Raw genomic sequence first — 16,927 nt, forward strand, 5'->3', positions numbered from 1 at the left:
TATGAAAATTAAGAATATATGGTGCATCATACCTTCCGTAGTAGGTTAAACAAGTTGTTTTCTTTGTTTTTCCTTCCTTCTATAATAAGTTATCAATCAGTTTTAGTTGCCCTGAGAATCTCATGTTTTACCCTGGCCTAAGCCAGACTGGTGTCACCCTGTCAGGGACGTAACATGTAGAACTTGATATTGGTGGCATGAATTTTAGTACCAAAATATTCATTGTAAAAGGTTCTGGTTCTGGCCTTCTTTGACGTACGCCTTTTCTAAAACTGCACCAGGCAGAAATAAGTTTTAGGAAGAATGCAGTTACTGTATTATTTGGTAACACTCCTGATCAAGTGAAAAGAATCCTCTAGATATATAATTAGTGCGGTACATCCGAAAGGTCCAGGATGAGGATAGAGTCGGGATGTATAAAACTGCAGACTTCACAGAGAAGGATGATATAGTAATAAATATTTTGATTGATTCCTACAAGCAGGAGTTATTACATTGCTGGTGTGGAATTTAAAGCCTTTCTTGTAGAAGTTCAGAAGCAAGAAGAGTGTTGAGTTTAAAGTGCTATAGATAAGAACTGATTGAGTTCACCGCTATATCCTACACCGCATAGAATTTCCTAGGAAAAATGTCATATTTTCTAGTAAATATAATCATTTTCATATGTACCTGGAAATTAATGTTAATGAAAGTTTCAACATGTCAATAAAAATGTTTGTTCAAAGTGTATAAACAGAGCATATAATTTGTGTGAAAACAGAAAATCAATCTGTTTCATGCAACATTGTTATTCGTACAGGCAAGAGTTTCAATCTTCCTCGCATACAGCGCCACCGCTATTCGGGCGATTTCGTGCATTTTGCAACTTTGTTACTAGTTTCAACATGCAGTTCTAATACTTTCAGTCTTCCTGAACCTGAACTAAAATGGCAGGGGCAAGTTTCTGTCTCGCGTAAGTGAGCACGGAGTTTTGGTTCAATTTCGGTACGGAGTACCGAAATGTTCAGGTTCAGCTTATAGTTTCAGTCTTCGTGTAATTAAACACTTAAACACAGCACATTTAGTTTGGGTTTTATTGGTGTGCAATGGAATGTAAACCAGTTCAAGAAATCAGTTTTCATGCGTGACAAGGTTGACCGTTTTCATACCTCCCACAAGATCGCTGTTTTGTTTCATGATCTCTGGTTTGTATGTTACTGACGTCATTGCTATCGGCTAGCGGAGTGGTGGTGTGCTGCTTGCAAAAGGGAAGGTGTAGGAAACGGCAGTGGTATGTCTGACAACCGGAAGCAAGGTTCGCTGCGTGGCAATGTGTATTATACTCTATCATGATCTCTCATCTGCACAGGAAAATTGTTGCATTTTCAATCAGATCCAGTGTTGCCAATTGTATTCGAATTATGGTATATCCACTGTGGCTAGGGTATTCATTTTTAAACTTATGCTTGCTGTTCCATTCTTTCTGTCATAACAAGAATACTTTTAAAAAGATGTGTTCTCTTACAGAGATATATCCGTATTGTGCATGTCTGTGCATGAGCTGTGACATATGACAGGGTGGTGACAGACCTGGAAAACCGGGAAAAGTCAAGGAATTTCAGAGGGAAAAAAATGTCAGGGAATTTTGTCTTTATCGACAAATGTTACTTTGAACTGTAGATGCGATGCATTGAACCTTCCAGGCAGGACTGGCACATTTAATGAATCTCTAATTATCACTTTTAAAAATGTACTGAATTATCATTTTCTCTTGTTTGTATGGGAGTAATGAGGTAGTGTAGTTGTCAACCAGAGAAGTTTGGGGGGTGGGAGGTGCACCAACTAAGGCCCCATCCGACAAATGTCCAACTCCAAAGTATGGCATTTTGTCAAACATTCTGAAGGAACATGGAAACCAATGAAGGCTTGTAATGCAACCTATTTTTTCAGATTTCGTGGTACGACATTTTCTCAGGTGAACATTATTAGGCTCCATTGATCGACGCAATTTTTGTCGGATATTGCCATCCAATTAATGTTGAATTGCCACAAAATGTCTCACTATGACATCCAACAGAAAATGAATGCATGGCGCTCCCCTGCATCCGATTTTTTGTTTTGTGTGATATGATATTTTATCGGGCAAACTTTAGGCTCTGTTTATGTGTGCGAATTTTGTTGGACATACCTGTCAACATAAGAAATTGACAACTCGTTTTCTGCTACACTCACTTTGCAAATCACCCTCCTCTTCCCCTCAGGATAGATGTTTTTTAATCTACTAGTGGGGGTAGTTTATGTCCAATGTTATGGAATAAAGTAATAATAAATAGCTAAACAATTTTAATATACTAAAAATCACTTTAATCATTCAATCACTTTCCTCAATAATCAATGTTCCTCTGCAGCTCTACTTGAGTTTCATTTTTTATCTATTTTGATTGAATTTACTAGGCTCGAACTTTATATAAGGGACATTCAGAGAGTAGCCATAAATTAAAACAAGAACATTGGTAGTAATTGACATTTATTTGTATTAGTTATAGCAACCCATAACTTACTTTTTGACTTATTCATCACTGTTGCTCAGGTATTTCTTGTAGCGTGCCACTAAATTTTGTATGCCCATGTCATATTTCTGCCTCCAGAAAGTGGAACCTTCTGTACAACAGTATCACTGTCATAAGTCATAATGTATCTCCTGCCAGAAATCACTTTAGCTGAAGGAAGAGATGGAAGTCGTTACTTGTGAGGTTGGACCTCCCACTTGAAATAATGCAAAAGAGTGCATGTGCACTCAGCTGTGGTCATACATGGTGTGTCAGCCTTTCCATCTAACCATCGTCTTACCATACTCTCTCTTATGAAGTCCAGTCCTTAACAGTTGAGCTGAAAAGTTCGTAGGCTGACTCATAGATGGCGTTACTAGAATTAAATCCATGTGATTTTTACTTAGTACTAACCTTCAAAAGATACGTGTATAAATTTAACAGCTGCCGGATAATTAGTTCGTGAGATATAGCATTGTGAGTGAAGCAGCTTTTGTTATTGTGAAAAAATCGATAAAAAAGAATTTCGTGTGTTAATAAAGCATTGCTTTTTGGCGAAAAAAAATACTGTTGAAGCCAAGGCTTGGCTTGATAAACATTATTCGGACTCTGCACCAGGAAAATCAACCGTTGAGAAGTGGTTTGCTAAATTTAAACGAGGCGAAATGAGCATCGAAGACGATGCACGCAGTGGACGCCCCAAAGAGGCTGTTACCGACGAAAACATCAAAAAAGTCCACAAAATAATTTTAAATGATCGTAAAGTGAAATTGATCGAGATAGCTGAGCCTTTAAAAATATCAAAGGAACGTGTTGGACATATTGTGCATGAATATTTGAACATGCGAAAGCTGTGTGCAAAATGGGTGCCGCGCGTGCTCACAATCGATCAAAAGCAACAACGTTTCGATGATTCGGAGCAATGTTTAGCGATATTCAACCGTAATAAAATTGCTTCCCCATCCACCATATTCTCCAGATCTGGCCCCTAGTGACTTTTTCCTGTTTGCAGACCTTTAAAGAATGCTCGCTGGAAAGAAATTTAGCACTGATGAAGAGGTAATCGCCGAAACTGAGGCCTATTTTGAGGCTAAAGAGAAATCGTACTATAAAAATGGCATCGAAAAATTGTATGACCGCTATAATCGTTGTATCGCCCTCGAAGGCAACTATATTGAATAATAAAATCGAATTTTGTCAAAAAAATATTTTTTACTATGTTAGCCTACGAACTTTTCAGCCCTACTGTTACACCTCACAGGATTGTCGGATGGCCCGTAGCTAGAACTGATCTCCAGGGGGGGCTCACGGGTTATCAGGGGACTTTGTAAAGTCCATTTTTTAAAAATTGAACAGGATTTAATGAAGGTAAATTATGTGTGGGGGGAGTCATTGTTATACAAAATGTATAAATATCATACAATACTAATTCTCCTACGTCTTTTAAAACATCTCTTGAAGTGTTAATTGACTGATCCTGAAATCATCCCTTACACACTCTTACTACTTTAGATGATGCAGACATTTATATCACACAAAAAATGCACAATATTCAATCACAGTACCTACAGTACATTCCACCCCCGGCCAAAGCAATGAAACTCCCTTACGTTCCCAAAACTTGGGAGCTTGATAACATCAAAGTCACAGATTTCTGTCTAAATGGAGGCCACAACAGGGGCAAAGAAGGTACAGATAAAGAAGCTCCCCTACTTACAAAGTCTAGATAATCTTCTAAATACTTGCAGCTACTTAGACTTAAGCTCATAAATAAGATGAGCGAATGTAATAGTAATAGCTGCTGTTCATGTTCTGTGGATTTATCCTTAAAGTTGTGAGCTGTCTACATTTTCACTCTTCACTGCAAACAAATTATACAAAATAGTTTCGCTTAATCAGGGTGGCGACAGACCTGGAAAACCGGGAAAAGTCAGGGAATTTGAGGTGTCAAAAAAGTCAGGGAAATGTCAGGGAATTTCGTCTTTTTTAAATTTTTTTAAAATTTTTTTAATTTTTTTTATCGTTATGGAACTCTGCACGGGAACAGGAAATCTCGTTCTTAAGTTTGAGCCTCAACTTTTAGGCCTCTTTTATGCACACCACGGCGCCAGAAACCAGTGATGGCAGGAGGATAGAGAGAGTGAGAGAGAGATAGATAGATAGATTTCTCACGCCCAGGCTTCTCGGCGGGAATTTTAAATTCAAACACTCTTTGAAGGAAAATTGTTATAACTCGGGCACTATGGGAGCAATCTACTTCGGATAACTTTTGTTTTTCAGCTAAAACATCAGAGCATGCAACCGTGTACAATTCAGAACGCCGAACCGAGGAAGGGGGGTTTGGGGGCGCGATCCCCGAATTTCAATGAAAAAAAACCATAAAAGTCTGGAGTTTCCCCCTCTTCTCCCACTATTTTGGGGAGTAGGCGCGAACTTTAGTATTCTTTTCAAAGAATGGAAATTTCTCAAGAGAGTGAAACATGTTTCATGTTCTTGGGTGCCATACAAGTTGAATAATAAGCCACATTGCCATAATGTTTTTTTTTGTTGTTTTTTTTACGAAAAATAGGTAATTTGCATTTTTGGAGGAAAATTGTTATGGGAGCAATCTACTTCGGATAAATTTTGTTTTGAAGCTAAAACATCATAGCATGCTACCGTGTAAAATTCAGAACGCCGGACCGAGGAAGCAGGTGGGGGGGGCACGACCCCCGAATTTCAATGGATAAAACATAAAACTTTGGAGTTTGCCCCTTCTTCCTGTGCTATTTGGGGGGGGGGCATGAACTTTAGTATTCTTTTCAAAGAATGGACATTTCTCAAGAGAACGTAACATGTTTCATGTTCTTGGGTGCCATACAAGTTGAATAATAAGCCAAAATGTGATTTTGTTTTTACGAAAAATAGGTAATTTGCATTTTTGGAGGTAAATTGTTAAAAATCGGGCACTATGGGAGCAATCTACTTCGGATAAGTTTTGTTTGTCAGATAGAACATCAGAACATGCAACCGTGTATAATTCAGAATGCTGAACCGAGGAAGGGGGTTTGGGGGCCCGACCCCCGAATTTCAATGAAAAAACTATAAAAATCTGGAGTTTGCCCCTTCTTCTCCCGCTATTTGGTGGAGAAGACGCAAACCATAGTATTTCCTTCAAAGAATGAACGTTTCCAAAAAGATTGAAACATTTCATGTTCCTGGGTGCCATAAAAGTTGAATAATGAGCCAAAATGTGATACTCTGTTCGGAAATGTGGCATGGATATGTTGCGGGGAGAGGGGGGAGGTTGGTCATCAGTATGAATTTCCCAGGCTTGCTCCAGACCTGTGTCAGAGTTTCCACCCAAACGTAAGAGTATGAAGTTCGAAAAGCATATTTATTTCGTAATCAGCACCATGATACCATATGGTATCATCGGGCCAGTACGACCTTACTCTGATGATACCATATGGTATCATCGGGGGAGTAAAGGTTAAGCCTCTAAATATTACATGGAAAATGCATTGAATTATCATTTTTTTCTTGTCCGTATAGGAGTAGTAAGGGAACTTGTCAACAGAGCGGGTGGCTCCGTCCGATAGTTGTCGGACGTCGTAGTAAGGCATTTTCTTGGGCAAACTGAAGGAACATTGAAACAAATACGTTCCATTGATACATACGATTTTTGTCGAATATCGCCACCCGACAAAGTATCTCACTACAACATGCGACAGAAACTGCATTGACTGCAACATCCAACAAAATTTGCTTTGACTGCAACATCCAACAAAAATTTCATGCATAAACAAGAAGAGCTTTAGACTGCAAATATGCTGCTGGAATTTATTACTCTTCTGGCTCACTTCACCTTCTTTAATGTAGCAGTGCTTACAAAGGTCTTCTTTCATCATCCTGACGTATTACTGGTTTCGCACAAGTTAACATACGTTTACAATGACATTGCACTATTCTTAGATATCAAGAAGAATTGAATACTATCACGAAAAAGTGAACCATAAATCTGCATTGGTGAACATTATAAAAATTGGCAAGTGCATGCTCCCAACCTCAAATTTACTGCAACACTAGTATTGCAATGAAATTAACGCCACTCTCTGTCCTGTCTGTTAGTAGGGACATTGATTTTTCGCAAACGCCAAAACCGTGAAAAATGGTAATTGCTGTGAAGTTATGTTTAGGAATGTGCAGTGATGTCTGGACACATTTTTCGCCCGTTAGAAATATCGAAATAATGCGTATTTGGCATAAAATGCGAATTGTTGGCGTTTTTAGCGATTTTTTTAAAAGAAATGTCCTAAAACAATGAAAAATTCCATGAAATCCAACATGCTTGTCTTTTCTAGGCCATGTTTGTGTACATAGAACATGCAAGTTTTCCAACATTTTATTCAAGAGTAAACTATAGAGTTATATGTACATGGAATAATTCCGACAGCCACATTAAATCATGTAAAAGTGGCAGGGTTCTAACAGGAGATCGAGTGCGTATCTACCGTCACACTTCAGTATCTGTCGCACGAGATATGTTTTGAATTACCAAGCTAAGTGTGCACCATTGGCATTTGTCGAGCGAGTAATAATGGAGCTCGGTCGTTAGGGCGTCTGACTACTATGCGAGAGACCCGGGGTCGATCCCCTGCCAGGGAGAACCGGGATGTTTTCCACCTATTCAAACTGCTCCGGCACCACCCAGAATCATGTGAAGCTGGTACCTTGAGGAAACTTTGAGGGATAAAGGTAGCCAGGAGCGTGGTGCTGATCACATCACCCCCACCTTCGGCCGTGATCAAGAAAGTGTGGGGCCCTAACTCCAAACCCCTATACACCTTCATGGAAAAGTGATGGGGAGCTATTTACTTTTACTTCCTCAAAAATCTGTTCCAACATATCAAACTGTCTCGAAAATACGTAGACCATGTGACCTACAATTTAAAATAATAGTTTAAAAGCACAATGGAGTATTAAGTTTCAATATATTTGGCAGATAAATGTTCTAAAACAAAAACGCGAATTTTGGGAAACGTAACACTTAACAAGTCAAAAAAATACAATGCCAATTTTTTGGGGCCATAATATATCGGTATTGGTCACATGAGATTGATTGATTTTAATTTTTTGGGTGCGTCGCCACTTATGGTCATTATGCACCCTTTAGTATATACGGGGAAATTTCCATTATCTAAAATCCATACCTTAAAATTAAAAAAATGGATATGGAAAATAACATTCCCAAAATAACTTTCAAGATATCAAACTCTCACGAAGAGGCGTAAGCCATGTGACTTACAATTTGAAACAGTAGTTTTAAAACACCATGAAGGTATAATTTGAGATATTTGCCAGAAAATGTGCTAAAATGAAAATGTTACACATTATACTAAAAAAAAAATACACCAATTTGAAAAAAAAGTAACAAAATTTCAAGGTCCCTACCGATTAGGTATAAATAAAACAAGTTGTAATTTAATGCATTAGTAACAGTGATTCCTAACCTAATTTTCTGCATAATCACCACAGTTGTTTTGGCATTTGTCGTAGCATGGCACTAAATTTTGTATGCCCATGGTATATGCGTCTGACAGCAAAGACTGGAACTATCTCTACCGCAGTGTACCTGTGAAATCCTTGCCCTGCCAGAGACCTCTTCAGTTAAACAAAGAGATGAAAGTCGGCACATTCAAGGCTAGGGCTGTACAGGAAGGGGTCCAAAATCTCTCACCTGAGGTGATGGAACACCCGCGTGTACTCAGCTGTATGGGGTTGTGCACATTCGATTGGCCTTCGTGAATTGTCTGCACCAACGTCTGACCATGCTATCATTCACGACATCTGGTCTGCACACATCACACGATTGCTGGTGGCTCTGTGCCAAATTCTGAGCGTGCAAAAATCTGATTACTGCACGTAGGCTACATCGCAGTCTGTGGGAGACTGTATGAGAGCTGCAATATTTAACCTAGAACTTTCCTAAAACGGCTGCATTGCAACTGTACCAGATTACAGCTACATGCCACTTCTTCCTGCCTGCATATGTGTGTGTCGCTCTCCGACCACTAGTGCTGCGTATAGGGACCATTAGACCTTTTTTCAGGATGCCCCTCGTATATGAACTTTCAGAAGCTTTTATTATTAGAGTGTTCCTGTTTTAATGTGTGGTTAGCTAAGTCAGGTACCTATACAATGAAATTCTATAAATTGCTTGCGTTAAATTTCTAATACCTACATACCCTTTTTGTCAGCATTAATGGTATAACTGCATGTTGTCAGTTTCACAGTACTTCACTTGGAAATACTGTACTGAAGCAGAAATCCCATTGATAATGTAAGGAAATAAGACACTTTATTTTGTTCGATTCAATTGTTTCACTTATATGCAAGAGTTAAGTTGTTTGCTTTACAGAGAAGAGAGAAGTAGCTTTATGCATTGAAAAATGAGTCAGCACTCATAGTTCTTGCAAGTAGAGGGTTCCAAACCTCAGTGGAAATATCAACATATAATCCCGAGAATGTATAAGGAGACTGATAAATTACAAATTGTATTTTTTAATCAATCACTCTTCACTCTTATCTCATTTAGTCGTAACTTTAAAAATAATCAAGTATTTTATTTTAAACTTACTGCGTATGACAACATTCCGTAATCCTTCCCTAGCTTGTGAATTGTAATAGTTTTCCAAATTCACTATTTTGCAGTTTGAATTCAAATCATAGAGAATAGAGAAATGAAGTCAATTTCATAGAAGATAATATTGGTACTTAACAAAACCATACGTGGATCTGTATGACTTTATTATTTCCATTTGCAAAAACATCGATTTAGTTTAGTTTGTAATTGTCAGGGAAAAATTTAAATTTTGTCCTGGAAAACCTGGAAAAGTCAGGGAATTTCATTTCTGCTTGTTTGTAGCCACCCTGTTAATGTAAAGGGGGGGGGGGGGGGGCTGAGATTGTGCTACGGGCCTGATTGTCGGTGGAGCTCTGCCGGCATCTGCTTCTGAGCATGCAGACATCTGATTCCGGCACTTACTTCAGTAGGCAGGAGACTGTATGAGGGCTGCCATCTTTCTCCTAGCGCTGTTATAAATCTATTCCATTTACAGCACTGCGACTGCACCCGATTACAGCCACCACCTCTTCATATCTGTATACGTGTGTTGTGCACCAACCACTAAGGCCAGCAGAACTTACTTTCTGGATGCCTCTCGTATATAAACCAGCGAATGCTGTGATATCCACAAATTTCTGTTTTAATAAGCTAAATCAGATGCCTGTACGATGCAGTAGACTATAAATTGCTTGCGTTATTATTATTATTATTATTTTGCCATTAATTAATGCTAACTGCATGTTGTCAGTTACACAGTACTCGGATATTGTGAATGTTTGTACTGAAGAAGTTCCATTGAAAATGTAAGGAAATATGGCTTTGTTTTGCATGGTTCCATTCCTTCACTTTCAGAACATATACATAGTTCCGAGAAGCCGTTTTATGCAGGACATTTAAAACGCATGACTTTGTTCTTTTTACAGATGTTCAAAGCATTGAAAGCACAATGTTTTAACATTTTTAAAACTTGTTAAAACTTGATATTTGATAGTCTGTGGTTATTTGCATGTTTTGTGACTTAGTTTTTTTATTCAGCCCGTAGGCCTATAGGCCTATACATATCAACATATGTATAAAAACGTGAAAGGCTAAGAAGAATTCAAAATAACTTCCATAAAAATAACTAATTCACTCTAGTCTCATTTAGTCATTAGTCTCATTTAGTCATAAGTCAAAAAATAATCAAATATATTATTTAAACCAGTTTCCATGTGATAAAATCTCTCCTCAGATTATGAATTACAATAAAAATATATTAATAACTTACGTTTTGCGATTATCTATGTTGCTTCTACGATGTTTCGGGATGCAACTGCTCCCATCTTCAGGCTGTTCACTTTTAGGTTATACACAATTCATAACCACGTCGACCTCTTATTAGGTATAGGATATGGGATTGGTTAAGTGTGTGTGGTTAAAAACATTAAAAACATAACACCCATAACAGGTGCACGTCATATTACCATGCTGTTTTCCTGATTAGAAACTGCTCCTTGAAACGTTAAAACTTTAAAACTAAATAGCCACGGCCTGTGTGTGCTACAATTGCAATACTCCAAGGTTTCCTCATAGAGCGTGAGGTCGGGTGCCTCCCCTCTCCTTCCCCTCTATTTCCCCTCCAGTCTTTCCCCCCACACTTCCTCCTTTCTAATTCACGTGAAGTCAAGTGAGAATTCCTCTTCTATTCCGGGTTTATGTTAAAACCTATTTTTACGTATTCCTTCCCATCCCATTTCTTGAACATCTTCCCCCACATCTCGTCGATATTCCCATCGTCTCTGTTTAATTTATTCTCTCTTCCCTTACATATATACAACCCTTCATATACATTCCTTCTTATAGGTTTTCCCTCTTCCCTAAGCACTTTTCGTTTGGCGATAACATGGCCGTCGTCAAGGATATGTTCGGAGAGCCCTGTCTTGGAAACCCCCTGCTTTATATCTTTGTCATGCTCTCCCCACCGAACATTCATGCTTCTTCCTGTTTGACCCACATATTCCTTGCCACATTGGCACACTATTCCATACACCCCCTTCATCCCTCCCTCATTTATTTCTTCCTCTTTTCCATCTTTCTTATACTCGGTGAAATGCTTTTCTAAAGTTTTTGGAGCTCGCATCCCACACCTTACACCATACCCTCTTACAAGTCTTTCAATTTTCTCCAATATTCCGGGAAAGTATGGAATCCCTATATATTTATATTCCCCCTCCTCGTCTCTAACTTCTTATTCTTTTCCTTTTCTGTCTTTCTTCCTTTTATTCCTTTCTAAGCTATGTGACCTTAGCTTTACCTAAATTCCCCTTTAACTCCTCTTCTCTGTATCCGTTCCTATTTTCATTACCCATTCAATCTCTTTACGCAAATCTGCTTGGTTGTTACATAATCTGTGAGCCCGCAAGAAGAAGTTTTGAAATAGGTTATTATTTGTTCTGTTGGCATGGGCCAATTCTTTGTTGATGTATAGATCTCCCGATAATGCCTTATGATGAACCCCTGTATGAATTTTCTTTCCCTCTAAATGAATTGCCAGGTCTAAGAAACTAATTTTACGGTCATCCATCTCCTCTTTAGTAAATTTTATTCTTTCCTCTTGCTCCCCTAAGGTTACGAATAGTTTCTCTACTTCCTCCTCCTCACCAATAACAAGGATATCGTCTACGTATCTGCGATAAAACTTAATTCCCCTGTTTATGAGGCTAAGTGCTGTCTTTTCGATAAAATGCATAAATATACTGGAGACGATTCCTGAGACTGGGTTCCCCATTGCTAGCCCTTCTTTTTGAATGTACATCTTCCCGTTTCCCCAAAAATAGTTAAACCCCGTACACAGGTTAAACCATCTAACATATTCCCATGCCTCGACGACATATATACCCCTACTCATCAACCATCTTTGCAATGCGTCAGCAGCTTTTTCTCTAGGAACACTGGGGCATAAATTTACGACGTCAAAGCTCACCACACGATCAGCGTTATTAATTTCTAGTTTTTCGATCTCTTCTTTGACGTCCATGGAGTTCCTAATACTAAATTCTGTTTTTTACCCCCACTCTTTTAATTCTTTTAACTAGGTTTAAGCAAGCCCATAACCTGGGTGGGTAATTTTTCAAGTTGTTTGTGATGACAAATATTAGTTTTTCATCCTTTTTTAAATGTTAGTGCGATAATAACTGCGTTAAGAGCGAAAATTTTAAGTACTTTCAAATATTATAGTCATGAACACAATGCATCTAGAATGCATACAAAATACATGAATGAAAAAATTCACACTGATCAAGATGTGCGAAGACACTATCAGTGAATAGCACTGAAAATTTGATTTAAATATATTCTCTAGATTGAAAAATATAGAAATTTGTTTCACATAACCTGAAAACACTAAAGCTGAGTGATTTGAATACTGCTTGAGGTTCAGCAGGCAGGAGATTTAAATCCCAGGCAGAGAGGTTAAAGAAAAAAATTACCCCTGCACATTGCAACATGTCATGAAAAAAAATGGGGTGGGGGGATGGCCTCACACAGTTACAGCTTCGGCCTAATGTACCTTCAAGTATCCATTTATGAGAGATTGGGTGAACTCCAGAGCCTGATTCATGCCGGCTCTTTGCTGGGAAATGTTCTATCTGAAGCAGCCTGTTCAGGAATGTATGTGATGAAAATTAATTGGAACCTCCCTCAGGATTCAAATTCCAACCCTTGGACTTTTTGTACTACAGTGAAAACTGCATATCCCGGAACCTCTATAAGAAGGATACCTGTAAATACAGAAAAAGTCCCCAGAACGGACCGATTTTATACCTGAAAAGGACCTTATTAAGGTGGAAACCTCCTTAACGGAACACCATTTAAAGACCAACGAGATGTTTTTATTCTCAGTAAGATGGAAATTTCTTCTTTATTTTTTTCGCTCGCAAGAAAACAATGCAATACTGTAAGTGGAACATGCCTCTGTTGCCACTCGCTTATCGGTAACATTGTCGATATGAAAGAATGCGCTACAATACTCATAGCTGTTACGATTCCGTTTCTTTCTTTCATCTCTTACCCTCTTTCTCCACCTTTCTTTGTCTATTTCTCCTCTGTTCTTTCGTCATCTTTCTATTTTTCTTGTTATCTCTCTTTGTTTCTTTCTTTTTTCTTCACTTTTATCTTAAGCTTTCTTCACCTCTCTTATTCCATCTTTCAATCTTTCTCTTTACCTCTATGCACATCGCTCTACGATGCCAGGGGTCCTGGGTTCGAAAAGATACATAAGTACATACTGTATGTTCTTACACTACTGTAAAAAGTGTACCAACATGTTGTGTAGTTACATAATTGTAATCTCTGCTATGCTTATTGCGACTGTATCACATTTTTATCCATGTACGTACATGCATTAGTACTTTACATTATAAGTAATGGAAATGTGAATCTGTCTTTCCATTATTTCCTGCAGCGCTCTATACTGTATTTAAAGTCAACCCTGTATAAGAAGGAAAACTGTTAAGATGGAAAATTTTGCTCGGAACCATCATGTTCTGGGATAGGCAGGTTTTACTGTATAACATTAGTAGATTTTAGATTTTTGTACCAATTCCGATTTTTTAATTCCTAATTAATCATGTAGTGTAAAAGGTGAGTGGAGTGACCCCTTCATTCTGCATAGTACGCTCTGGGTTGCATTCTTGCCTGGCATCTGGGTCCATAGCCTGTACAATCTTCTGTGGGGCTTCTTTTGTGTCATCCATATATGTTTGTGATTTTTCCTTCATAACTTTCATGTTATCACCATTCATTCTCATCTTTGCGATTAGCCAGAAGTGGCAGAAATGTGAAGTAAAATAAGCAATTCAATAAAAACCAAACTAATCATGGTACACTTATTTTTTTTTTTTTTTTACACGGTCTGATTTTGATTTGTGTTTGTTACACATACTTCAGAGGCATACAGATTTCTAAAGTGCTGATTTTTACCTATTTCCCGTTTTTATTCCTTTTTATGAAGACTTAGGCTTTTAATGTTTTAAGTTTGTTTCATGGTGTTTCTAGTCTGAATATACATTTTTATAGCGTCTATGATGCCTATTTTGCTTATTTGCACTCTGTGGTGGCTCCTGGAGAGCCGATAGATATTCTGTCAACGAGTAACAGACCAAATCACCTAGATTTAATTTTAAACTGTAGGTCCAGTTCTGTCTGGCCTATCTGAGCATAAAATAGGCTTAAAAGTTTACATGCCAGAAATCCGAATAAACAGTTACAATAGGGTAGAATCGGGGTGTAAGGGGCGGTCTTCCACGTAGTACGCCCAATTGTCAACCTCACTTCCACATAAAACATCCTGGTTGCATCTTGCAGACGAACAAGTCTCTGGCGACTGGCCCTGGAAAGTATAATTCTGTGTGTCGTCCTGTGTCTTGTCCTTATGTGTGCTGAGTGCCTCCTTACAGCCTCAGCTTTTAACCAAAGTCAGAATATTTTAGTTACGACACGACATTAGTTATGTTTATTTTAGTTCTGTTAACCTACGTCAGAATATTTTAGTCTTGCAACGTTACATATATGTTATTTTTTACATTTTAGTTCAGGTAAGGGGCTGGACCCCGTATAAAGTGATGGGTGCAAAATACAGCTGATGCACCCAAAATTTTAATTTCAAAATGAAAATAGGGTGGAATCATTTGTTGAACTTCAGAATTCCTGTAGTGTCACACAAATCTCAAAATTTTTGTTTCCTTTTCCTCCGAAATTCATTTTAACTAAAATACCCCTACCCCTCCATACTCAGTAAATACATGGCTTTTGTGATATGATTTCATTTAATTTTTAAATGTTTGTCTTGTGATGTGGCGGCAATTACTTTAGGATTATATTTAAAATTTTTGCAGGGCAAATGAATTGGTGCAGTATAGAGAAAACAAAACCCTCCCGGTGAAGGGATCGAAGGACTTCAAACCGACCAACTCCTGGTTGGAGAAAAAGCAGATTCAAAATGCTTTGGATGAGAGAAAGTCACTACTAGATGAAGAGAGAGTGGAAAAGTGGTAAGTCGAACTGTAATGAATAAATATATGCAAGAATGAAAAGGTGATAACTTACACATTGTTGAAGTTAAGAAAATAAAACCAACTCAGTAATGAAACATCCTGAAACTTCCGTGTTTCATTGGTTTTTCTACATTTTCAGGAACTGGTAGAAACATTTATACAGAGCATTCCCTGACATTCACTACGAGACTCGGCGGCAAGCGGCCCGGCTTCAGCGCTTGTCTTTCCCGGCAAACGGGGTCTGCGACAGTCATTAGGGTGGGCTATTAAAATTACAGTTTTCATATTGTGTACTAACCTTGACTACAGAAGGTGTTGAAAATGATGTCTCATAGCGAATGTCAGGGAATGTTCTGTATGTTTCTGTCAAGTTCAGAAGATATTAATAAGCTGATAGATCACGGGTCTTTCAATTTCCTTTATTACTGGGTTAGAGTTTATTCCCTTTAACAATGTGAATGTCAGATGATGTAGTGCATTTGTTTCTTATTCTATAAACGATCTTTTTCTTGTATGTAACCTCCAAGAAAACAAGCAGTTACTTCAGTACCTAATCCAACACATCTCCTAGTAGTTTTCCAACATAAATCAAGTTCTTAACTAGTGAATTGTCATGTAGTTAAAACACTACATGCCTTTTTCTGTTTGTTTATAATCACAAATTTTTATGTGCTCTGCTTGTTACATTCACAAGATCAATGAAAAATAGCAGCTTCTGTGATATTTAAAAATCTAATAGAAATATTATTTTCGTGTTGGTTCTACTAAACTGACAGGCATAATGAACTGTACCAAATTGTGTCAGTCCAAATGTTTGTGCAAAATATGTGTATGATGCCAGTTATTTAAATAACATACCCCTGTTGTTATTAATATTTTTTTCCACGAATGGTTCCAATTAGGGATGGACGATATTGGTAATTTGATATCGCGATATATCAAGAAAATATCATCACAGACGATACAATATTTTTTGCCGTATCGTGATCTTGGTGATATATTGTCTCCATGATATATATCGCCAAATATCTTGACGGTATATCGCAGACACGATATATATTGCCAAAATATGATGACTATATATCACCGGCACAATATATATCACCAAAATATTGTGACAATATATTGCCGACATGATATATATCGCCAAAATATCATGACTATGTATTGCCAACACGAAATATACTGGGTGTCCAAATTGAAATGCCCTAATTTTAGTACATTTCTACATGTGCTCCACAAGTCTCATGGAGGATGTCCAGCCGATACTCGATTTCCCAGCAGGTTGCCTGTAGCATGTTGGTTGTCCCATGTAATCCTATCACGAAGCAGTACCAGAGTTGTCTCTTTGGTTGAATACACCATGTCCTTGACATGCCCCCACAGGAAAAAAATTGAGTGGGGTAATGTCAGGTGCATGCAGAAATGTACTAAAATCTACCAAATGTTCTAATGTACTAATGTACTAATTACGACTTTGCTCACAGAAACTTAAGGACTATGTATATTAATTAATGCATAATTCATTTGGATGCATAAAATACATGTGGAGTTACAGACATTTGAAATTAGGGCGTTTCAATTTGGACACCCTGTATATTTGATATTGCCTGGACCATATATCACGCAACACTAGTTGCAATTGTGGCTGAGCGTATTGAATTGTCAACTCAAGATCTGTCCATCACAGATTCTGGGTTGAAGTCCTGACTTGTGCATGGATATTGTTTGTAAGCATCCCTTCATTAATTTTCATTGTT

At 37.9% G+C, this 16,927-nt stretch overlaps 1 protein-coding gene across 1 annotated transcript in view; it reads left to right on the plus strand.

Moving 5' to 3' along the window:
- Positions 1-16,927, plus strand: part of Tsen54 (tRNA splicing endonuclease subunit 54) — a 45,693-nt gene that overhangs the window by 12,292 nt on the left and 16,474 nt on the right. Inside the window, exon 2 of the mRNA XM_083128219.1 lies at positions 15,009-15,164. Coding sequence (XP_082984345.1) covers positions 15,009-15,164 — 156 coding nt within the window. The remainder of the gene's footprint in view (positions 1-15,008; positions 15,165-16,927) is intronic.

This window comes from Lepisma saccharinum, chromosome 9 (genome assembly GCF_977018435.1).
Source record: "Lepisma saccharinum chromosome 9, izLepSacc3.1, whole genome shotgun sequence".
Classification (NCBI taxonomy): domain Eukaryota; kingdom Metazoa; phylum Arthropoda; class Insecta; order Zygentoma; family Lepismatidae; genus Lepisma; species Lepisma saccharinum.